The sequence below is a fragment of the Symphalangus syndactylus genome, chromosome 20, assembly GCF_028878055.3.
Source record: "Symphalangus syndactylus isolate Jambi chromosome 20, NHGRI_mSymSyn1-v2.1_pri, whole genome shotgun sequence".
Taxonomy (NCBI): Eukaryota; Metazoa; Chordata; class Mammalia; order Primates; family Hylobatidae; genus Symphalangus; species Symphalangus syndactylus.
The window spans coordinates 34,353,647-34,378,121 of NC_072442.2; the positions used below are offsets into that span (position 1 = coordinate 34,353,647).

A 24,475-nucleotide genomic window follows, 5' to 3' on the forward strand; every position below is an offset into this window, starting at 1 on the left:
CTCCTGTTTTGAATTCTAACGACCAGTTATAAATAGAAAATGGTGCTCACCCTGGTACTGATAGGACAGCAAATGTTGAATGTAGACAAGAGGGTCATTTGCCTCAAATTCACAGGAGCCAGCATCTGCATTAGCAGCACAAGGTACGTCCTTGGAAGGTTCGTCATTAGCTGGAAGTTTGAGAGCTGCAGCAGAAGCTGCTTTATCACAGACTGGATTTAGTTATGATGAAAATACTGGACTGTATTTTGACCACAGCACTGGTTTCTATTAAGATTCTGAGAATCAAATATATTATGATTTAATTTAGTACTACTGTGATGTGGAAAGTGGTCACTATCAGTTTCATTCTTGAGTAGATTTGCAACCTTATCAGACTTACAGCACAAAACAAAAATAAAAAATTGAGAAAAGAAAGGATCCAGATTCTTCTACAAAAAAAAAATGAGGAAAACGATTTGAATTCAGAGGATCAAGAAGCCTTCAGTGTTGAACATACAGGCTGCAATGGGAAAGACAATTTCACAAATGTGAAAAAAATGCCAAAATAGGCATTCATCAGAAAAATAATCCCCCAAAATTCACTGTTCCAGTTAGTAGAAATACTGTGGAATCTCTTCTTAATGAAAACGTGTCAATTCAACTTTAAGGATGAGAAAATCACAGAGACTCATAGTGAACCAGAAGAAGGTGAAATTACAGACTCTCAGACCGAGGGTAGTTATGATGAAGGCGTTACCGGTAAAGGCAATGCAACTGCAAAAGATGCTGAGGAGGAAGATGAGGAAAAAGTGTGGCCGTCATATATGAGAGTAACTGTCATTAGATCACCTGTGTTACAGACAGGATCACTCTTCATCATTACTGCTGTGAAACCTGCTACAATTGGAAGGGAAAATGATAGGGAGCATACTCTTTGAATCCCTGAAGTTGGTGTAAGTTTCATGCAGAGATTTATTTTGACCATGACTTACAAAGTTATGTCCTTTTGGATCAGGCCGTCAAAATGCAACAATTGTTAATGGAAAATGGATTGTTCAGCTGAAAACTAAATGTGACCCTTATGAACCTGAGCATGGAGATAAAGTGAAAGTTGGAGACACTGTGTTATCTTATTACATTCACCCTGGCAGTAATAGCTGTGTTGGATGTGAACCAGGGCAGGTTAGAGCTCACCTTTTCCTTGATAAGAAAGATGAATCATTTGTTGGTCCATCATTAACTAAGAAGGAAACGAGTTGGAAAGGAGAAAAGGATTTTAAAAATATATGAGTAAAATATGGTTTACAGAATACATGCTACAAAGATAAGATACTAGAGAATCAAAAATATAAAGATAGAGCTGGAAAACATAGGGAGCAGATTGGAAGTGAAGGAAATTTCCAAAGAGATGATGCTCCTGCATCTGTTCATTCTGAAATTACTGATAGCGACAAAGGTCAGAAGATGTTGAAAAAGATGTGTTGAAAACAGGAGAAGGCCTGGGGAAGGATGGTGGGAGAATAAAAACTCCAATACAGCCTCAGATTTGGCAAACACATGCAGGGTTGGAGACAGAAAAACCATCCTCTATTAAAGAGACTCACCTTCTCCAAAACAATAACAACAACAACAACAACAACTGGGACAAAGCACAGGAGAGGTTTGCTGAAAACTTTCAACAACAACAACAACAACAACTGGGACAAAGCACAGGAAAGCCTTCCAGAAACTAAACTTCCAAAAGATGACCTAGGAACCATTCCTTGGGTAAAAGGGACGGAGGAGTGAAGGTTAATCACAGAAGAAAACTCAAGCTTTTTTATAAATAGAGTTTGGAAACTCTTATTTTATTGCAGAATGTTTCTCCCCAAAAAAGTCAGTGGCACAAGAATGCTGGGGCACAGTTCACCCCTTCCTGATTCAGAAATGTGTAATAAAGTGTGGTTTTCAGCTTTTAAAAAACATTTTTTAAACTAATTATTAGTGACTGAATTAAGTTATATAGTAAGTGAACTAAAGTTCACAGGGCACAGATAAGTTTATCAAACTTTACTGTTTTATCTTGTCATTTACAACATCCATATAAGCAATTAGCCTTATGAGCAAAATTCATATAACCACTTAAATGTACATTTGTCCTTGTCTCCATATATTCATACTAGTATGCACAGAAAATACAGCAAAAGAAACATCTAAAGTCTATAAAAATAAATCTGACAATATACATTCTTTTTTATGCCCTCTGGGACCTAGATAAAAAATGTTGAGACAACATGGATAGTGATGCATACATTTTCTTACATTTGGAATAGCCTAAATCATATTAAAGAACTAATGAACCGGTGACATGTCACAGAAAATTCAACTTTTATTGTTTTCTTCAGTGAAGAATCTGAATTTGTTGATATATATTATACATCAGAATTTGTATTTGCTTTGTTTCATAGCTAATGAAATGTTTATACATGAACAAATGAGTACAGTATTGAAATAGTCCATGTGCTGGCATTCATAGTTTTTATAAATACCATTGCAGCATCTCAAGGCAGAAGAATTTTTCTTGCACAGAGCAAAATGGAGACTCCTATGTCTACTTCTTTCTACATAGACACAGTAACAGTCTGATCTCTCTTTCTTTTCCCCACATTTCTGTATCCCGAGATCATGGTCATTTTCTTGACTATTCTGCCTCAATTTCCTCCTAAGAGATCTTAGGGTCATAATCGTATTGGAGGTTGAGGGGCTAGATCATTTTTTCTGGAGCTGTTTCCTGCTGAGTGGGTGTTATTCTGCCTAGCCTGGGCCCTAAAGTTTATTCCTGTGTGATCTAACCTGGTGTAAACGATGTCATTCGTGGAACCAGTGGGCAAGATGTTGGCAGCCAAAGGTTGAAAGCCTTGCAAAACCATCATGCAAACACGGAGTTGCCATAAGCAAGAGAGCAGGAAATCAGTAAACATTTTAAACAAAATTGGAACAAAAGTAAAAGCTGACAGTATAGTAATGACTGTTACTATTAAAGAGAGTAAGGCAGGTAATAGACATTGCTTTCATGTTCCCATGGAGGTTCCTAGAGATTCAATTTTCTCTGCTGGGGTGATGATATTATTAATATTTTCTTGGACTAAACCAGGCTGATTGATCTCAAAAACAGCATTCTTCTTCTAGATATAAACATGCTCCTCATTGCCCGGCTGGGAGAAGATCCCAGGCTCTTTGGTTTTGTTGGACTGCAGTGGCCATTGTGTCCAGATGTTGTTGAAGTCTATTGAGGCCTCTGCTGCTTGTTGCTGACCCATTGAGGTTTTCTGAGAGTTTCTACTGGATTCCCAAGGCTCCACCTTATGGTGACATTTGTCCTGCAAAAGTATTTTGCATTAACATGGTGAAAGCAACAAATGTTTTAAGTATTTTCTATTTTTTTGCCAATAAGCAAAATTTTGTGCAGCTAAGTTGACAGAAGTCATTCTGTCCATTTATGGATGGTACAGTTGAATGGTGGTCAAATTTAGAGCCTGGAAGTCTTCAGTAAATGCGTTGAAGTTGTCTGCGGGCCATCAGAGTTGTTGCTTATATTGGATTAGATCATTTATTGAGAGTAGAACAAGCACTCTGATGGTCCTCTCTCTATTTGGGACTTTCTGTAAGGGGAGCAATTTATCTGGCCCTGGATGGTGTGAAGCTCCACGTGAGTAACCGCAGCTGGGCTGGTCTCGATTGTACCTGGCAAAGGCCGATAGAGAGGAGCATAAGGAGGAAGTGAAACAAGCTTAGATTCTACATTGGACTCTGATAGTGGGGGGACGCTGGGGATTCTAAAGGTGGCATGGGCCCCTGAGGGCCCCTGTCTGGAGCTGGTGTTGGGCTGTGGGGTCTGGGGTCCCTTCCCCTTAATAACAGTTGATCTTCTAATTTCTCTGAGGGGCTTTCTGGCTTACTAGGCTTTAGCCCACAGGTGCTGCATAGAACTGGGTTTTGTTGTCAGATCAGAAAGGTTTGCACATAGGATACTTCAGACAATTTTCCCTGATTTCCACAGAAAAGATCTAGCTGTAGGATGGAGTTAAAGTTCACAGTCTCATTCTCCAGCCATGTTTTGTCAGCTAATCTCTAGGCAGGCTAAATAGTGTTACAAAAGGAGATAGGGTTTTCTTTTTTCTTAGTTCATTTAGCCAAAAGCTGTTCTAATTTTTAGATATACATCCCAGGGGTGTTTCAGTGACAGTAGAGGAAGCGGCTCCCACGGTGCCGAGGGAATCCTGCAATGACAGAACATTTACTGAAGTCCAGAAGGCTGTGGGCATCCCCACGGGCCAAGTGGTATCACCAAGGTGTCTAGGGCATCCCCTCGAAACCCCATTAACTGAAGCTCTAGGTCATAGGCATTTGCGGTACACCATCCTAGCTCTCCCCAGCGGTGGACATCTCCAGCCCTACCGAGATGACTCCCACTGCTGGCTGGGGGGCAGATGTCTGGCTGACAAGCCTTGCCCTAATTCACTGGTTTGCCATTTGTGATGCCCAATTATAACGCCTGGAATGCTCAGATGCAATCCCTACGACCGGGAATCTACATGACTGTGCATCTTTTGTTCAGCAAAGAAAGCCTGTTGAAGAACAATTTCAAGGAGCTGGGAAGTGCATAAAGCCTGAAGGGACAGGGTTCTATTAATGTGCCGCTCAAAACAAAACAAAAATTTTGTAAACAGAAAACCTGACCAGAAAATACATTACAATAGCCACTAGGTGGAGATAGAGTACTGCTGAAGGGACAGCAAACAATAAGCTGAGTCTGAACTGTGGCCAGAAAGATGTGAAACTAAGCGGCAAAGTAGCCCAAATATGAAATATTGAGGGCAACCCATGTGGTTAGTGTATTTATCGATACTACAGAAGCAGCAGCCAAAAGGAGAGCGGACAAACATTCTCTCTCTAAAGAATACAGGTGACTTAAAAACGTTTCCCCCAGAACTTTACTGAAACAGCGCTGGAACAAGCAGCGCTAGTTAACCAGTTAGTCTGAAGCTGCCATAGTATTCACTGCAAGTAAAGGGAAACTGAAGTTAATGAAGCAGACATGCCTCTCCCCAGGTCATGGCACAAGAATTGTTGATAGCTGATGTAATACCTTGTTTCTGATCTTCTTAGTTTAAAAGAATTTAAACAAGAGACACACAACAAAAGAAGTACAGCAAAATTTATTGCAAAAAAAGAATATTTTGAAAATTAAGTGCAGAATAGACGGTACAGTCTGAGAAAGAGATTCCAGGGCAGCTGGCTCATAAAAGTGAAACAGCATTAATTATTGCTGGAGAAACCCTCTTTATGGTGAGTTTTGCAAGATTATTCACAAGAAGGCGGAAAGAAGTGTTACAGTAAACATGTTCTGACTGGTCTTCTGGGTGCACATGTGCAGTAGCTGTACATATTTGTGCATACATTGCATGTCGCATTAGCATCTTAAATCTCCATGCAGGAATGTGTTTTTTACTATTAAAATAAACAAAGGGTCAGCTTGAAGACAGATAAAATCAAAATGCAAATGCTTTCTAGAAGTAAAAGTCCCTACTGAAGACAGCGGGTTTCAAATGACCCCAAGTGCTCCACATCTTAAAAGTTGCCCCCATAAAGCTGGAACACTATCTGTTCCTCAGGTATCAGGTCCCATTTGTGGCTCTGAGACACTGGCAAGCCAGGCCTGACTTGAATTCAAGTGTAAAATGCCTAAATAGTCAGCAGCTTCAGGTTGTATTTCGGAGCTTGTCCACTTAAATGGGTTGATGAAAATGGCTCACAAGACTCACGCCTCAGAAATGGGGTTTTTTCCTTTGCTCTTAGCTGATTTTCTGCAACCGAATAATTAACCTTTCTGATGCCTAGACTTTCGCATTTATGAAAAAGGCGCCATTGAGAGTGACATTTCCAGGAAGCCACAGCCCTTTTCACCCCCTGTAGAACTCTGAAGCTTCTCACAAGCAGGCCAGGTGGAAGATTTCTCTCAAAAACAGTTGAGTGTGTGCTCTGACTAGAGAAAAAAGAGGGCTGCAGCACAATGAACCGTGTCTCGGACATCAGGAAAGTTTCCACAGCAGTTTAGGAAAGAAGGCAGCGCCCCGGGCTGCAGAAGACGTAATGCTCTGGAAAGAACCCTGGGTGCAACTGAAAGAGGAACCTGAGAAAGATAGGGCCAATCGGGTGAGGACAAGCCGTCCGATTTGGGAAAAGGTAAGGTATCTTCTTAGGGTAATACCCTCCTCAATGCTCAGCCCAGATCTGCCCTCCAGGTGCACCCCTGTACTCACTCTCCTTGCAAAGAGTCGGCATAGCATTAGAACTCAGCAGTGCTTTGGACACCAGGAAGTCCACACCTCTCTGCCCCTCCCTCCAGGGCTATGCACCCCCGATCCCGGTACATGCTAGGATTATAGTTCTGAAGCCTGCCTACAGACAGGCTGAGAGTAGTTAACGGACTACGGCTCCCAGCATATTAGGTGGGGCGCGTACCACTCTACCTCTTCTTCCAGGTCTGCGCCTCACCCTGGAGCCTGGCCCATGCTGGGATCGTAGTCCTGTAGCCCTTTGACCAAACGGTTGGGAGTATTTATGACAATACATCTTCCAGCAATCCTAGGGAGGCGCACACAGCCCGGTCTCTTCCTCCAGTGACACGCATTGTCCCTGAGACTTGTGCATGCTACGACTGTAGTCCTGCAGCTCTTTGAGGAAAGGACTGGAAGTGTTTAGGAGCATATATCTCCCAGCAAGCCTAGGGAGATGCACACAGCCCCGCCTCTTTTTCCAGTGATGCGCACTGTCCCTGACCCTTGTGCATAGGGAGATGCACACAGCCCCGCCTCTTTTTCCAGTGATGCGCATTGTCCCTGACCCCTGTGCATACTGGGATGGTAGTACTGTAGCCACGAGACCGGAAAGTCTGGGAGTCTTTATGAAACTACATCTCCCAGCAAGTAGAAGGAGGCACCCACGGTCCAGTCTCTTCCCCCAGTAATGCGCACTGTCGCCGAGCTGGGTGCATGCTGGGACTGTAGTCTTGCAGCCCGGTGATGAAAGGGCTGGGAGTGTTTATGAGACTCTATCTCCCAGCAAGGCTACCGAGGCACGCACTGCCCTGCCTCTTCCTTCAGTGACGCGCACTTTCCCTGAGCCTGGTGCATGCTAGGATTGTAGTGCTGCAGCCCTATGACCAAAGGGCTGGGAGCGTTTATGAGACTACATCTCCCAGCAAGACCAGTGAGACGTGCGGAGCCTCGTCCCTTCCTCCACTGATTAGCGCACTCTCCTTGAGCCTGGCGCATGTTGGGATTGCAGTGCTGAAGCCCTGTGATCAAAGAGCTTTGTTACAATTATATGGGAATTATTCTACAAACTACTTTACTTGTTACTGGAAGCCAGAAACTCAGTTGCGTTCATTTTTGGATTTTATATAAGTGAAATTGTATAATATGTATACTTTTACATCTACTTTCTTCTATGCAACATTATAGTTATGGTATTCATTCATGATATTGCAGATAGCTATAATTTGTTTATTTAAAAATTATTTTTTACATAGTGGTAAAGTGTACAGAAAATTAACCATTTTAGCTATTGTAAGTGTGCAGCTAAGAAAAGTTAACTACATTCACATTGTTTTGCAACTATCATTCCCATTCATAGGGACCTTCTTTCAATTTGTAGAGACAAAACTCTATACCCATTAAGTAAGCTCCTTGTTACTCGCAACAATGCAGTATTTGGGCCTGTTCTGTTTTTTTCTTCTTTTCTTGTTTTTGGACTGAGTCTCTCTCACTCTGTCACCCAGGCTGAGCTGCAGTTGTGCTCTCTCAGCTCACGGCAACCTCTGCTTCCCGGTTTCCAGTGATTCTTCTTCGGTAGCTGGGATTACAGGTGCTCACCACCACAGCCGGCTAGTGTTTTCTATTTTTAGTAGAGAACGGGATTCTCCATGTTGGCCACGCTGGTATCAAACTTCTGACCTCAAGTGATCCGCCCTCCTGGGCCTCCCTAAGTACTGGGATGACAGGAGTGAGCCGCCAGGATTTCAGCCTTTAAAAGCGCAGGCCTTGCCACCTTTCACTGTGGACCTTATGCTCTAATGACATGTCATCTCTGCCATAGGTTGACTCCTTGAGCCCGCTATGCCATTGCACTCTAGCCTGAGGAGCAAGAGCGAAACTCCGTCCCCCCACCTCCCTGCGCAATAAATAAATAAATAATAAGTAAATAAATAAATAAATAAAATATCTACACATGACCTATAAGTTTGTGTTCCCGTGAGTGATTTCTAAGAAATGGCACTGTACACTGAACGCAGTGGCTCACCTCTGTCATCCCAGCACTTTGGGAGGCAGAAGTGAGTGGGTCACGAGGTCAGGAGTTCAATGCCTCAGGTTTGTGAAACCCAGGCCCACTTGTTTGTTCTGCCAGCTGCCTGGGGGAGGCTCTGAGCTCTTACAGGTGTTGCCCAGGTCTGGGCCGTGCAGCTCCCTGGGTCTGCACCTCCAGGGCTGAGGAATCACCCACTGGGGAATGGAATCTCAGGGAGGTTCAGTCCCTTATAAAGAGCTCAGATGATTGAATTAGACCCAGCCCTTAACAGCTATTGTTTCACGGTATTCCTAATCTAATCAGGTGTTTGGGCTGGCTCCTCAATTCAAGGTTCCGTCCACACCCAAGGGAGGGGCAGAGGCAGGGCTAGGCTCTGGGGGGGGCGGGAAATGCAGGGGGCATTTCAGAATTCTGGATTCCTCACAGAATCGCAAAGTTCATATTTCACAACAATAAAGAAAACATTGAGAATAAAAATGAGACCTTTTATGAAGTTGCACATTAGAAAACTTAAACGTCTGAGAAAAAAATCTCTAACTCATAGAGAAACAAGTGGTTTATCAGATACTCTGAAAATAGACTGGGCTGGGTGAGGGGAACATGAAAATATTATTTCAATCTTATTGTATTGAATTGTATTGTATTGTGTTGTATTGCATTGTATTGTATTATATTGTATTGTATTGCATTTTATTTATTTATTTTTGAGACACAGTCTTGCTCTGTCCCCCAGGCTGGATTGCAGTGGCCTGATGTCAGCTCACTGCAGCCTCTGCCTCCTGGGCCCAAGCAACTCTCCTGACTCACCCTCCAGAGTAGCTGGGACTAACTGTGCGCACCACCACGCCAGGAGAAATTTGTATTCTTTAAAGTATAGAAGAAGTTTCACCATTTTGGCCCGGCAAAGCCACAGCCTGGCAGGCGCCACGAAGACCCTGGCCACTGCAGCCGCCAGCAAAAGGGCGCCGCCTACAGGAGGGATCAAGAAGCCTCACCGCTACAGGCCTGGCACTGCACAAAATCAGAAAGTACCAGAAGTCCACGCAGCTGCACCTCCTCAAGTTGCCCTTCCAGCGCCTGATGCGCAAGATCACGCAGGACATCATCCTGAACGTGCGCTTCCAGAGCGCGGCCACTGGCGCCCTACAGGAGCCCAGTGAGGCTTCCCTGGTGCACCTCTTTGAAGACACCTAGCTGTGTGCCATCCATAAAAGCCCTGCCCTCTTCTCCCCTATATATGTGTATTAGCGCTCTGCTTTGTACCCTCTTCCAGAGGAAACACAAATTCATCAATTGATCATTTAAGCCTTTCTAGCTTGGGTACAACTTTTCGTGTAGTTGTACTTGTAAGCTTTGTACTTTATACTTCTAGAGACTAGACACTTGACAGTATCTGCTTGGAATAGTGGAGCTAACTAGCTTCAACTTTAGTGAGGCATATGCTAATTACTTGTGAGGGCAAAGGCAGGCAGTGAGGTTGTTAAGCTTACCCCAAAATAGTAAATTTTGGAAAATAGTCAAGTACCGTCACTTTATGTGTTAGATATCTTGTCACCACCTTGACACCAGCACCAGTCAGAGACCACTTTTTTCTAGGCAGTCTCCAAACATACATTATGAGATAGACTTTAATAGTAGTGAAGCTCCAGGAAAAACCTCATTGTCGTTAACGTGTAACACAACCAGCCATGAAAGCAGTCAAAGCTTTCTCCAGGAAAGATAACACTTTCTACAGACTTCTTTCTTGAGAGCTGTGGCTATATGATATTATACATTGAGAAGATTTCATATGCGATTATTAAAAAGTCAGGAAACAACAGATGCTGGCAAGGCTGTGAAGATACAGAAACACTTTTACAATGTCTGTGAGAGTGTAAATCAGTTCAACCATTGTGGAAGAGAGTGTGGGAATTCCCCAAGGGTCTAGAACCAGAAATACCATTGGACCCAGCTATCTCATTACCGGGTACATACCCAAAGGATTATCATTCATCCTACTATAAGGACACGTGCACAGGTATATTCACTGAGGCACAGTTTACAAGAGCAAAGACCTGGAACCAACCCAAATGCCCATCAGTGATAGACTGGATAAAGAATATGTGTGGTATATACACCAGGGAATACTATGCAGCTATGAAAAAGAATGAGTTCGTGTTCTTTGCGGTGACATGGATGACACGGGAGACCATCATTCTCAGCAAACTAACACAAGAAAGGAAAACCAAACACCACATGTTCTCACTCATAAGCTGGAGTTGATCAATGAGAACACATGGAGAGAGAAAGTGGAAAGTCACACACCGTGGCCTGTCACAGGGTGGGAAGCAAGGGAAAGGAGAGCATTAGGACAAACACCCAACGCACGTGGGGCTTAAAGCCTAGATGGTGGGTTGATTGGTGCAGCAAATCCCTATGGCACATGTATACCGTGGTAAGAAACTTGCACGTTCTGCACAAGTATCCCATAACTTACAGGGAAAAAAATAATAAATGCGTAGGGACACTGAACCCTCTCAGCTAATCCAATTTTCCTCTCTGAGAAAACAACGCTGTGTTCCTGCTCCTGAGCTGACCTCTGAGACCTTGATGGGAACTTATTTCTGTCTTCAGCAGTTCAGCCTTACTCAGACCCCACTCAATGTATTGAGTTCTATGAGGGGCAAGAGAAATGTTCTAAGCTTGTGTGTGGAGTCACCATCAGCACTGCTCTCTGCAGATGCTTGTCTACACCGCAGGCTGCTTGGGCCAGGTTCTCTTTTCCTCTAGTGTTCTGAAAGGGCCAGACCTGCCACATCTGCCAGAATACAGCTTCTAAGACTGCTCCATGCCATGGAAAAGGAATGAGCTGAGAGCAATCTAAAGACTGGGAGATAATGAGTCTCTTGGACCTTACTTTTTTGGGAGATCAAGCACTTTAATTCCTGAGCGAGCCCTCCCATCTCCATCAGTTCTGCCAAGAACCTGTACCCTCCTTGTGTCTCTAAGACACACTGGTCTAACTTGTTGTACGCCTTTAGAAGAAAGTTGGTAAAATAAAAGGAAAGCTGAAGAACGCCAGAATATGGAGGTATGAAACAGAATTTCCCCATTCTTGGTAAAGTTTAGAAATTTGTGTAATACCCAAAGGCAGATTCTATGCACAATAAGTCCTATTTTAACAGCAAAAGCTGAGTGTATGAGGAAATACAACTATATTGTATGGGGGTATATTTTGCTTCAGGAATAAAAAGTACATGTTATTCTCCATTGAATATTAGAGCAGAACAATGGGATCTTTTCGATTCTTTTGGCTTATACTCTGTGATTTAGGGGGCACATGGCAGAGGTAAACAGACTGAAATGGCACCACGGATATCTGTGAGCTGTGCTGGGAAGGTTCACAGTGATTCCGTAATAAATCTCAGGTCTTTATTCTATAATGAAGAATTACTCATTTGCATCATAAAGGTACAGCAGAGTATGTACAAGTAGAGTATGGAATAACTTTGTCACTCGTGATGAACCTACTTGGTCCGATATTTTAATAACTTCTCCCGTGTCTCTGTACTCAGGTTTGATTTTCTGAGTGGATCATCGGTAGAATGAGTAAAGTCAGGAATAGTGTCAAGCAATGTTTTGAACTAAATTTCAGTGTCTCTGGAAACACTGGCGATATCACCATGTGTAGCAAAGCTGAAATATCAATAGGCTGTCTCTATGCCTTTTAAACTACATATAGGTTCATTAAAAATGGCGGCATGAGGAAAGGTGGTTTTGGAATTGGCTGCTTTCTAGACTTATCCAATGCATCTATACTACATTACATTCTAAAACAGGAAAGGATCACTTGCTGACATAAAGCACAGTAGGCAGGAATACGAGAAGAGTCAACTGAGAGAAAAAAATGCTTTGTGATGTAACTTTTATTTCTTCAGTTTGGAAAAGCGTTTAACTGTTTCTGTGATGACTCACAAAAATACATATGAGCATGAAGAATACACAGGACAACAATTGGGAAACATTTCTGGGGGCTTCACTTACTGAAACCCAGACATAAGCATACAAGCTAAGACACGGCAACAGCAGGCTTCAGCATGAAACCGCAGAAATCTCCTGGAAAGGGCTTCCCTCTCCGAATGCAGCTTCCTGTCCACAGGATGCTCAAGGCCCAGGCACCTTTCTTCTTCCAACTAGAAAAACATACAAAAATGCCTCAACATGACCTCGGAGGCCCAAACATTTGGCCTAGGCTGCTATGAAACAATCTGCTGTCTTCATCCAGGTAAGGGCAGCTTGACATTTGAAGACACTAAGATGGTGGGTAAATCCAGGATAGACTGAGATGCAGAAGCTCCTGCAAACGCAGTCCTGTCACTGAAAGACGAATGCAGTACTTATGCCTGCACAAACAGACCCTTCCCTCTGGCCTTGGGCCTAGAACATGATTTTTTGGTAGTTGCTGTTGGGGAAGAGGCCCTTGGGCTTTAACCTGCGAACAGCCTCCCTTAAATGCTTGGGCTGCAGTGGGGGCGTTTCTCCCCACATCTCACACATGTCCAGGGCCTCTGCCACCACCTTTCCGACGAAGACCTTGGCTATTCCAGCCATGTCAATGGCCACGTTCTCAGGCACCGATCTGCCAGTGATAGAATGCATCAGACCTGCAATGCGTGCTTTTGGGAAAGCTGACCGGCGACACACTTCGTAGCGGGCCAGCTGCTCCTCAGACATGGCAGACAGCAGGGTTGCCATCCTCTGAGCCTCCTCTGCATCCACGGTGGGCTTCCTCTCCTTCTTTCCTTGGGTATCTCTTTTCCGTCTTTTGGCTGCAGGAGGAGCTGAGGCTGAGGCTTCATTGTCACCTTCTATGAGGTCCGTGACATCCTGACTGCTGAGCTCACCTTCCTGACCCCTGGGTTCTTCCAAGTGCCCATCTAGGTCCTCAGGTATTCCATCCTTGTTGCTGCCCTTCAGACCTTGGGGCATGGCGAATATCTCAGCAGACACACCTGTTTGCCTGCCTGTCCCCATGGGTGAGATTCAGGTCTGCTCCGTGACAGCAGCTGTAGCAGCAGAATTTCCAGCTGAGGTGGTTGGATTGTGGATTTGAAGTGAGATTTTGAGAACCTTTCAAAGGTTTTGGCTGCTATGTTTCTGACAAGCCATAGTTTAGCCACAACTGGACACAGCTCCCTGCCTCCCCTTCCCACACACAAACACACACACTGGTTTTTCTCACTTCCACAATGTGAAGAAACTTGTGGATGGAGAGTAGATTAGTTTTACATCAACACAGAATAAATTCTCACAAATTTTGGATATTGAAAACAAACCCCAGCTCACAGGTCAGAAGTTCTACTAGGCCAAGTGACTGCCTCCTGCTCAAGGTTGAACAACGGACCTCTAGGGTGGGCCTGGCTGCGTTGACGCTACGTTGACGTTGCCTTGACCTGGGAAAGGTCTGACTGTGATCTGATTCCGTGGTGGAATTCAATGCCTTAGGGTTGTGAGACCCAGGCCCGCTTGTCTGTTCTGCCTGATGCTGTGAGGATGCTCTCAGCTTCCAAAGTTTCTCCCAGGTCTGGTCGTGTGTCTCCCTGGATCTGCAGAGCCAGCATAGGAGAATCTCCCACATGGGGGAAGCGGGGCAAATCTCCCTCTGGCTGGAGAGCTCTGTCATTTCAGGGGTTATAAGCAGAAACAAATGGCAACTCAAAGAGGGGAAACCATCCAGAACTTGAAAATTAACCCCTGAAATAAAACAGAGATACATAATCTTTTAATAAAAATCAACTACTCTATATAATTATCTCTCATTCTGATAGCGCAGATGATTGAATTAGACCCAGTACTTAATGCCCATTGTTTCAGGATATTCCTAACCTAATCGGGGATTTGTAGGCACATTAATCTCATGGTTTCATCCACACTCAGGGGAGGGTCAGATGCAGGGCGTGCCTCTGAGGGGCAGGAAATTCATGGGACATTTCAGAATTCTGTCTGCCTGAGATATTCTGAATGTTTGCATTTCACAATAATAAAGAACATATTTTCTCTGAAAATTTGACATTTTATGAAGTTGCGTGTTAGACAACGTAAATGTCAGGGCAAAAATCCCCCACTGATTTGGCAACAAGTCGTTTATCAGGTACTCTGAGGATAAACTGGGCTGGTAAGGGGAATATGGAAATATTAATTTCAATTTTTATATTATATACATATATGTATACACAGGTTGCAGAGAAGCACATAAGAGATGAAATTATTTCAAGCACAAAAATATGTATCACATTTGGAGAAAATTATGTTGGGTAAAAAGCATAAAATTAGTTCAGAAGATAAAGTAGACACTAAAATACTTGACTTTTAAAGACCTTTCATATATTTAAAAATATTTGGTAGGAGATATGAAATTACTGTATTATTGCCATTATGCTGAACATATTTAAAATAATGATCTAGTTATTTTATTTTTAAGTAACAAAATTTGCAATATGTCAAACATCTTTTGCAACTATTTAAACTTGTAATGAAAATTTAGATGTCTACATAAAAATACATGAGGACTATAAAGATTTAAAAACTTTTAAAGATTGAAAACCAATGCCCCTCATACTTTGTTTATGCCATTAATTACTAAACTGAGAATTACTCAACTTCTCAGTTCAGTAAATTAATATAAATGTTAAACTTAGAATTACTCAAATTCTAAGCAATTTGCCTTCTCAACATTTCTTTCCTAATTCTGATTTTGCTGGTACAAAATCAAAGGCCCTAAAAAAATCTGAGAACTTGGCAGTACTTCACTGCATATGAAGATATTAGTCTGTACTTGAATCAAGTAGTTGAAGCATTCTTTTGATGGGTTTTATTCTTCACTGAGAAAATAAAAATAAATTTATATTTTATTATATTGTCCTCTAATTAACATGATACTAAGTATTAAAGAAACTAGATTTTAATACTTCAATGTAAAAATTGGTCCATATTTGATATGGGCTTCTTTGACTTGCCTTCTGGTATTTAATTGAATGCAGAACATGATAGCAAGACCTGGAACTCACATGACAATGATATTTAATACAAGTTCATTTAATATTAACATTGTTGAAAATTTTTCTTTGCTATAACATTAAGGATAAACTAATCACTTGGATTACTGGTGCTTCTGGAATAAGATTAACAATGACAATAACATAGTGATAGTCTTCAATAAATAGAGCTGAAAATGGAATCCATGACAGTCAATGAAAAGAATGACTCAAAGTTCTGAGACCTTATTATACCTTAATACTAAGTAACCAGTTTTACTTAACTCACCTGAGGGGTCATGAATGTGGTATAAGAACACCTGTGAAAGTCATGCATCATCCAACACCGTCACTTCCCCATCTCAGCAACACATATTTACATCACAGCCTTTGCTAGCCACCTAAGGCTTTCCCTTTTCAATATTTACTAGTACTAAAGGCATGAGCAGTAGGTTATAAGCAGAAACAAATGGTAACTCAAAGAGGGAGAACCATCCCAAACCTGAAAATTAACCCCTGAAATAAAACAAACAGCGATACATAATCTATTAATAAAAATCAACTACTGTATACAGTTATCTCTCATTATACTCTAAGGAGAGACTGAATGTATCTAAGCTTTTTATATCGCCCATTTCTCTCTTAAAGACTATGTGGTTCTTTACCTACAGGCTAGAGAAAGGCCTACATTTATGATTTCTAAAATGAAGTGGGGATGAAAAGGCTATATACCCCAAGAAATATGCAAGATAATTGAGGCATAAAGAAAAAAATTAATGTCCATTTATGCTTATTTTTATCTAAAAAGCAAGAATTAAATTTCTAATATTTAATATACAAAATATAGCACATAAATAAAGTTTATAAATAACAAGATATATGCTGGGTTATTCCAAAATATTTTACTGGCTCATGCCTATAATTCCAGCACTTTGAGAGTCCAAGGCAGGCAGATCACTTGAGCCCAGGATCTGGAGACCAACCTAGGCAAGATAGTGAAAACCTGTATTTATTGCAAAAACCTCAATTGCTTTTGCACCGGGCTAATACAAAAATTAATAAAATTATCTGGGTGTGGTGGCCTGTGCCTGTAGTCTCAGCTACTTGGGAGGCTGAGGTTGGAAGATGGCTTAAGCCTAGGAGACAAAGGTTGAAGTGAGCAGAGATTGCGCCCCTGCACTCCAGCCTGCGTGACAGGGCAAGACTCAGCCTCAAAAAAAAAAAAAAAAAAAAAAAGGTACATGATCTTCTGCACGGACTAGATAACCTTCCATGTAAACTATCACAGATTGGGGAGAACGAACCAGCTCACATTGTATAGTGCTCCAGAGAAAAATTACAGACACTTTCTAAGCATCAGTGTCAGGATAATTTTTGAATTGCTTTTTAAAAGGATAAAAGCACTTAAAATTTTTTCCACCAAAAAATGTCATCATTCTTCATCCCATTATGCTTATTTCAGAGCATTATTCTTGCTCTTAAATCCCTTGTCATGTTTTTAAAGCATTTCTTCCATATCTGTTCTATGCCCAATTAAGTTAAAAAAAAATTTATGCCAGAACTGCCATTATTATTTTGCAGAATGTTTGCAAAATCATTCATGACAATCAGAGCCTTTCTGGATACATCTATAAAAGTGCTGGCAGAGGAAAGTGGTAAAACTGTTACTCCCCCAAAATAATGATGCGGCTCTGGTTTTCAAATTAAAAATAAGAAAGAAACATACCAATTAGGTGGCCGTTTTTCAGATCCTTGACAGCCTCTTTTTAGACGTATCCTCTTTTTTGAATACATACTCAAAAAATATTTTCAACAAATATGTATTGAACATTTTTCTACATGCTACGTATCATGGAGGAAATGGTGTGAATATGTACAAAATTTAAACTTCCTCCCTAGATCTGAAAGATCTGATATTTTAAAGTATTTTTTGTTATTTTTTAATTTTATCCCTGGCAGGGGAATTTCTTAACCATCATGGTCTTTCAGAAAACCGGTCAATGCCTTGGATGCCCTAAATCTACCAAGCAAAGTTCCAGGCATTTATTTCCTACTTGGTTTATCCTGTTGTAACTTCTTTAATTATTACACAGACACTGAACTTAAACACATAATTGAAAGTGTTTATGATATCCAGAGACCTTAAGTGTTTCATTTTATTGTGGCAAAATTTCTTGTTAGGTATCAAATAGGGATAAGCAGAAGTTAGATCTCTGATGACTCTAAAATGAATCTGAAGTTTACAAAAACCAACACTGTGCTTACAAATTATTTTGATGCTTCATTTTTTAGCTGAACAATATAAAAGGGAGCTGGAAAAGAAAGATGAGTTCCCTTCATGGTAGAACATAGAAGCTACATGGACGGGGAAGATTGATTCCAACTCTTCATTCTACCAGATCTGAATCGACTCCGCTCTCTAGTGGGCACCCCCATCCTTTAACTTTGGGGTATGGAAAGATCAAGACAGAAGAAAATAAGGGGCAAGGGAACAGAAAAGAAAGAGCGGTATGCTCTATAGGAACTGGCATTTCCTTAGGAGTGGAACAAGAAAATTCAAACCCAACTACGCCCCTCCGTCCTCTAATCTTTCCCTATCGAAGCAAGCTGCCTCCTCTCAACCACTGTACTGAGATCTCTAACAATGTTGTGCCAGCTTTCCCCTGCCTTGTTCCTCTAACATCTCTCCTCCCATCCTTGAATAATGAGAATCAGCTGACAAAGTCTGGGTCTAAGAGATCTATATGCTTCACTTGTTTTCAGCATTGGGCATGAAGATCCAAGGGGGTGACAATCACAGAGCATGGTAAGAAACACGTATTTATTTCTAAAGGCTTTCAGGTTGACTGTAGGGTGCATTTACATTGGATGATTTGATTTCTGGGGTGTGTGTGTGTGCGTGTGAGCTTGTATGTATTGTGAAAGGATTGTATTACCACTAAAACTCTCTGGAATATAGTAAGACCAATTTAGATTTAACACTTTGGTTAGTTGGTTGATTTTATTTTATTTTTTCTCCATAACAATAAATGATTATTTTATAATTTCTGTTTAGGTACAATCACTGAGTGTTATTAAAAAGGGAAAAAAATGCAAGCTAAAAAGAAAAAAAAAAGGAGAAAAAGGTAATTACCAACAAATTGTTAAGAGTATATACATCTGTTTTTTTAACATTGCTTATTAGCATTTATTCCATAAGTATTTAGTGTTCATTGAGATTATAGCAATAATCTCCAGCTTCTCAGCAGACCACATTGTCACCTCCCTCAAAAAATTATATATGTATAATATACAGTACTTATATCTATTATATATTATACTTCTATATAATTTTTATATATAGGTATGTATATCTATATGCCTATATAGATATATACACACCTATGTGTGTGTGTGTTTTTGTGTGTGTGTGTGTATATATATATATATATAGCACATATATATCAGATGGAAACGGATTGATTCCTACCCTTAAAGGTGTCTACATCTGTATCCAGATCAGAGTTTTCAGATTTCTCTCTTCTCTTTCATCACAATGATGATTCCTTCCCCACCTATAAATTATTCTCTACCTGTGGTCTAAGTCTCACAGTAGCCTCTCTGAAAACGTCCCTTATTTATTTATTTCTGTCTTTCCTGTCTACTACCTTTATCCCAGAAGCAGTTAAATACTATCAAATATCTCCTGCCTTGAAAATAATTAACTTCACTCTCCTCATCTACCCACTAGCTATTGGCTATTCTCCTCCCACCTAAGAACTGGGCTCCTTCTGAGAGTTGTCAATCTGGCCTGTCTCCTCTTGGTCAACTTCTGTTGACTTCTCAAGTCTTGCTTCTGCCTTCATCATGCCACTGACACTCCTCTCATATGTCAAATGCAGGATTTGACAATGTTCACCACTCACTTCCTTTAAAAAAGTATCCTCTTCCTGTGGCTTCTGGATCAGGTTCCCAAGCTATTCTAGGTTGATTTCCCTGTGTTGACATACTTCCTTTTTTTTTTGAGACAAAGTCTCACCCTGTCGCCCAGGCTGGAGTGCAATGGTGCCATCTCGGCTCACTGCAACCTCCACCTCCTGGGTTCAAGTGATTCTCCTGCCTCAGCTTCCTGAGTAGCTGGGATTACAGGTGCACGCCACCATGCCCAGCTAATTTTTTTGTATCTTTAGTAGAGACGAGGTTTCATCATGTTGGTCTTGAACTCCTGACCTTGTGATCCACCCACCTCAGCCTCCCAAAGTGCTGGGATTACAGGCGTGAGCACCGCGCTAGGCCGACATACTTCTAAGTCTCCTACTGAGCTCATCTTTTTCTAGTTGGCTGAATGGTCGTCAATTATCAGGGTCACTCTCTCAGCCTCTTAGTTTCCTCTTTTTCCTGGTTCTCCTGACAACCTCATCCATTCTAGCCTCTTACAACCATCACTATGCTAATGAATACACCTCCCATTTTCTCCCTTCATTTTCAGCTCATAGAATTTCAAAAATTGAAGAAACACAATGGAAAGAGGAATAAAAAAAGTATTCCTCACACCATAGGTCTGGCGCCAACTTTTAAGTTGTTTTATTTCCCCCAAAACTTTGTAGCATTTATGCATCTAAACATTGCATTACAGGCTTTGGTTGTGAAGATCTTGATAAAAGCAGAATTCTTTGCACAGTATACGTTTTCAAACTGGAGATTAAATTGTCAATAAACTGCTTATTATATGTTTAGTAATATGACAAGAGGGGTTAGATGATGTTAACTTTGAATCGAATTATTAAATGTTGAATCTGGGTAATGAGTGCATAGGGACACATTATCTAGCATATGTTTAAATTTTCCATAATAAAAAGTTTCTTTTTAATTTCTACCCTCATAGTACTTACATGCTACTTTACAAAATACAGAATTCTCAATTCAAAGGAATTGAACAAAAAATTAACCTAATCCCATTACCCTTCATTAGGATTAGAGAAACTAAGTGACTTTTTCATGTTTTCTAGTTTCTTACACAAAAGTATTGATGAAAATGACAGCATATAGACTCATCTATTAAATATGAAATTTAACCAGGGCTGACTGTGTATTGAGCCCTTTCCAAGGGTCAAGAGAATTGAGATGAACCATTTGTGCAAAATTTATACTACAGACTTTGAACCAGTGAACAAGCTAGAATAATGTAGAACATTTTGGGCAGACATCTTTATGGTTCACTATAAAAATCGCAGAGAAAGGAGCACACCACAAAAGCCTTCTACTCCTGACAACATGGAAAACATGGATCTCTGAATCAGCTTTGAGAAGGTGACAGTTTTGGGTTTTCTGCTTTGAAGACACCTCATTTAGAAATGAATGTGCCTTGTGTGTGCACTGAACACCTTCCCAAATGTTGTCACGTTGCCTGCAGGAATTTTTTTTTTTTTTGAGATGGAGTCTCGCTCTGTCACCCAGGCTGGAGTGTGATGGTGCAATCTTGGCTAATCACAAACTCCTCCTCCCGGGTTCAAGCGATTCTCCTGCCTCAGCCTCCCGAGTAGCTGGGACTACAGGTGTGCACCACCACACCTGGCTAATTTTTGTATTTTTAGTAGAGACGGGCTTTCTCCATGTTGGCCAAGCTGGTCTCGAACTCCCGACCTCAGGTGATCTGCCCGCCTCAGCCTTGCAAAGTGCTAGGATTACAGGCATGAGGCACTGCACCTGGCCTCCTGCTTGAATATCTTAAACACGCCTATCAACATAGGTGCCTGTAGTGGAGTGAATGGTGGCACCCAAAAAGATACACATCCAGTATCATCTGTCTGGGCTCTCAGTGCAATCACATGTTCTGGGCTCTCAATGCAACCACCTGTATCCTTTTAGGGAATGGTCTGACTTTGGGGACAGACACACAGAGGAGAGATACACATAAGAGGAGTAGGTGACATGAAGATAGATCAAGGAGAGACACGGCCACAAGCCAAGGGACAGCCGCAGCCACCAGAAGCTGGAAAAGGAAAGGATCACATTCATCCCTAGAGCTTCTAGGGAGTAAGGCTCTGCTGATACCTTAATTTCAGACTTCTGGTCTCCAGAATTGTGAGGACAGTAATTTCTGTTGTTTTAAGATATCTAGTGTGTGCTGATGTGTTACGGCAGCCCTGGGAAACTAATGCAGTCCTACATTTGAGGCCTTAGATTTAAGTCTTTAATACATTTTGATTTGATTTTTGTATATGGCGAGACATAGGAATCTAGTTTCATTTTTCTGCATACTGATACCCAGTTTTCCCAGCACCACTTATTGAAGAAACAAGTCCTTTCCCCAATGTGTGTTTTTGGCACATTTGTCGAAAATGAGTTCACTACAGATGTATGGATTTGTTTCTGGGTTTTCTAGTCTTAAGCCAATGGATTTTATCATGGCTCAAAAACAGAAACAATGAGAGAAATAAGTCGTAGAGAAATAAGTTGTAAAGAACTTGTAGAACACAAGAAGTGGATTCTAGGAGAAATCTAAATAAAAATGTTTCTGTATCGTATCCAGCTGAGGGCTTTTCATTGATCTTTAATTAGAAGGTAAATGAATTTATTATCATATGCAATCATGTTTTAAGGTTTTATAGCAATTTAAGCTTCCATTAACTTCCTGGTAAAATGAATGTACATTATATTACATGGTGTAATTCAGTCATACTCAATCAAACTTTTTGTCATCTCAAAATGCTGTGAAGTTTAAAAAAATGTGTAATCACAGTTACAGAGAGCAATGTAGATCACTGTATAAATTCTGCCATCAAAGTCTAACATTCCACAATAAGCAACTCCAGAAAACAAGAGCCATTTACAGAATGTTATCACAACCGAAAGTGTATTTCTATCTTGGCACTGTACTTCACCAAGCACAGGGGAGGATAGAATGAAGAGTCAGACAAATACCCTGCCTCAGAGAGCTTACACTCCAGCAACCAAAACCAAAATAGATACTTCTATATCTATATATCAACCTGCATCTACATCTATAAGAAAAGTGGTAAATTCCAGTGGAGCCTGAAATTTAGAAGTTGGAAATAATCTCAATACTTCTTGAATCTCTCGAAATTGTCAATTTTCTCATTCCGATCCAAGTACTGTTAGTTGCCCGCATCTTTTGTCTGTTCATATAGTGATACATCTTCATGATGAGCCATCTCCTGGCTCACCAGGGCCCAGTTACATTTTCAATAACTGAAATTCCTTTGCCTCTCATTCTCTCAGAGGAAATCACCATCTTACTAATAGCTAACACTGATTGAGCACTCTCCTAATTCCTGGCATGAATTATCTCATTTAGTACTTATAAAAATGCACAAGGGAAGTACTTTAATGTTTGCATTTTGCAATTGAATAAACTGAGGTCCATGGAATATAGGAAATTTGCCCAGCATCATCGGTAATAGGTGGAGGAGTCAGCATTAGGGACTGTGCACAGCTTGAACTCTTATTCTGTCTCCTATCTCATACAACCTGGCCTCCATATTTATATTGCTCCTTCACTGTGTTGTAGGGGTATGTTTTGATAGAAAATTTGTTACTGATTATGTACTTTCCCAAGGTTTATTCAAAGCATTGACTCTTTCCAAATGAAATAATTGCTTCAGTGCATATGCTGTATTTTCCTGGGAGTGGATTGGGGATAAGAGTTCTATTCACATAATCGTGTACCTTCCTTATTCTTGGTAGAGTGCTTTGTTCTGACTACTCACCTTTGAGGCTGCATCCCCTCCATTCGCCATGCCTCCCCACTTCCAGGTGCTATAAACCACTATTCTAAAATTGTGAAACCTTGAACTCCTGTGGCAGGTAATCAAGCGAGGAACTACTCATTTAGTCCAAGCTGAAAACAAATTCCCCTATTCTGTAGAACATAAACAGGGTTACACCTATATCACACCTTTAAATACTTCTGATCTCAAGAATCCTGGAATTCATACTGTCTACTCATGTTCCTCCCAACATCACCTATGCTACCTTTATCACATATATGTGTTCTTCTTGTTAAAATGAAGGTGTATAAAAATGCTGCTTAAGTATAAATAATCAACACACACACAAACACACATGCACACTAAAGATTCTTTCCAGAATGCATGTATTTATGCCAAGTAAGACTTAGCAAAAAGAGAGTAAAATGTTTAGAGTTCTGATATGTTGGAGAGCTTCTTCAAAGAATAGAATAGGGCCTCAAATTCCACCTGTAAATTGGCAACCTTGATTTACAAACAAGAGAATAGGGTAATATACTCACATAATTAACACTACACAAAGACTGTAAAAAGTAAAGTAATATGTAAGGTACCTAGTAAATCTGTGAGTCAACAATCCTTTGTCTTTTCATTGCATTTATGTTCTTAATCATTGGTGTTTGCGGGCCTTAACCATCGGAGCTTTGGGGCCTCAATATTTCAAATATTCTGTCTAGAAAATCTTTTACATAAAAATATACTGTCATTCATCTTTTTCATATCTTTGATCTTTTTTCTTTTTTTTTTTTGAGACGGAGTCTCACTCTGTCGCCCAGGCTGGAGTACAGTGGCACAGTCTTGGCTCACTGCAACCTGGGCCTCCCGGGTTCACACTATTCTCCTGCCTCAGCCTCTCTGAGTAGCTGGAACTACAGGCGCCCACCACAACGCCCGGCTAATTTTTTTTTTTGTATTTTTAGTAGAGACGGGGTTTCACCATGGTCTCGATCTCCTGACCTCGTGATCCGCCTGCCTCGGCTTTCCAAAGTGCTGGGATTACAAGCATGAGCCGCCTTGCGCAGCCTGATCTTTTTTTCTTAATTTTTTTATTTTGACCTTCATTTTGGTTCATTCCTTCAAGTATTTCAAACTCACCTTACTGAAGGTACCCTCTCCCCTGATTTCACATCTCAAAGCAAATGAATACAGACACACACACACACACACACACATCAAGATGGCAAAGGATGAATCCAAATTCACAAAAGCAATCAACAGCAAAACAGACACACTTAAGTACAAGTATTTTTACATTCTAGTTCAATCAATGTTCTGCCCACTGAACCTTGTGGGCAGTGGGACATCTAGTACATTGTTACTGATCAGCAACTGCCAAATCTTTAACTACGAGTAAAAACAGCTTTGTGTTGAACCTATGAATGA

At 41.0% G+C, this 24,475-nt stretch overlaps 1 protein-coding gene, 1 long non-coding RNA gene and 2 pseudogenes across 4 annotated transcripts in view; 2 read left to right on the forward strand and 2 right to left on the reverse strand.

The window, feature by feature from the left end:
* Nucleotides 1-79: 79 nt before the first annotated feature.
* On the forward strand, nt 80-2,056 carry LOC129469638 (angiogenic factor with G patch and FHA domains 1-like; annotated as a pseudogene).
* Nucleotides 2,057-2,985: 929 nt separating this feature from the next.
* On the forward strand, nt 2,986-9,525 carry LOC134735181 (uncharacterized; annotated as a pseudogene).
* Nucleotides 9,526-12,669: 3,144 nt separating this feature from the next.
* On the reverse strand, nt 12,670-13,370 carry LOC129469475 (TATA-box binding protein associated factor 11 like protein 2-like). Its single transcript, XM_055256120.2, has one exon. The coding sequence runs from the start codon at nt 13,342-13,344 to the stop codon at nt 12,748-12,750; it is 597 nt and encodes a 198-aa protein (XP_055112095.2). The 5' UTR covers nt 13,345-13,370; the 3' UTR covers nt 12,670-12,747.
* A 238-nt stretch (nt 13,371-13,608) lies between these two features.
* The window catches only part of LOC129469477 (uncharacterized), a 73,412-nt gene continuing 62,545 nt past the window's right edge, over nt 13,609-24,475 (reverse strand). For all 3 annotated transcript variants that reach the window (XR_010118431.1, XR_010118433.1, XR_010118432.1), the window contains exon 6: nt 13,609-14,064. This is a non-coding gene — a long non-coding RNA (uncharacterized lncRNA). The remainder of the gene's footprint in view (nt 14,065-24,475) is intronic.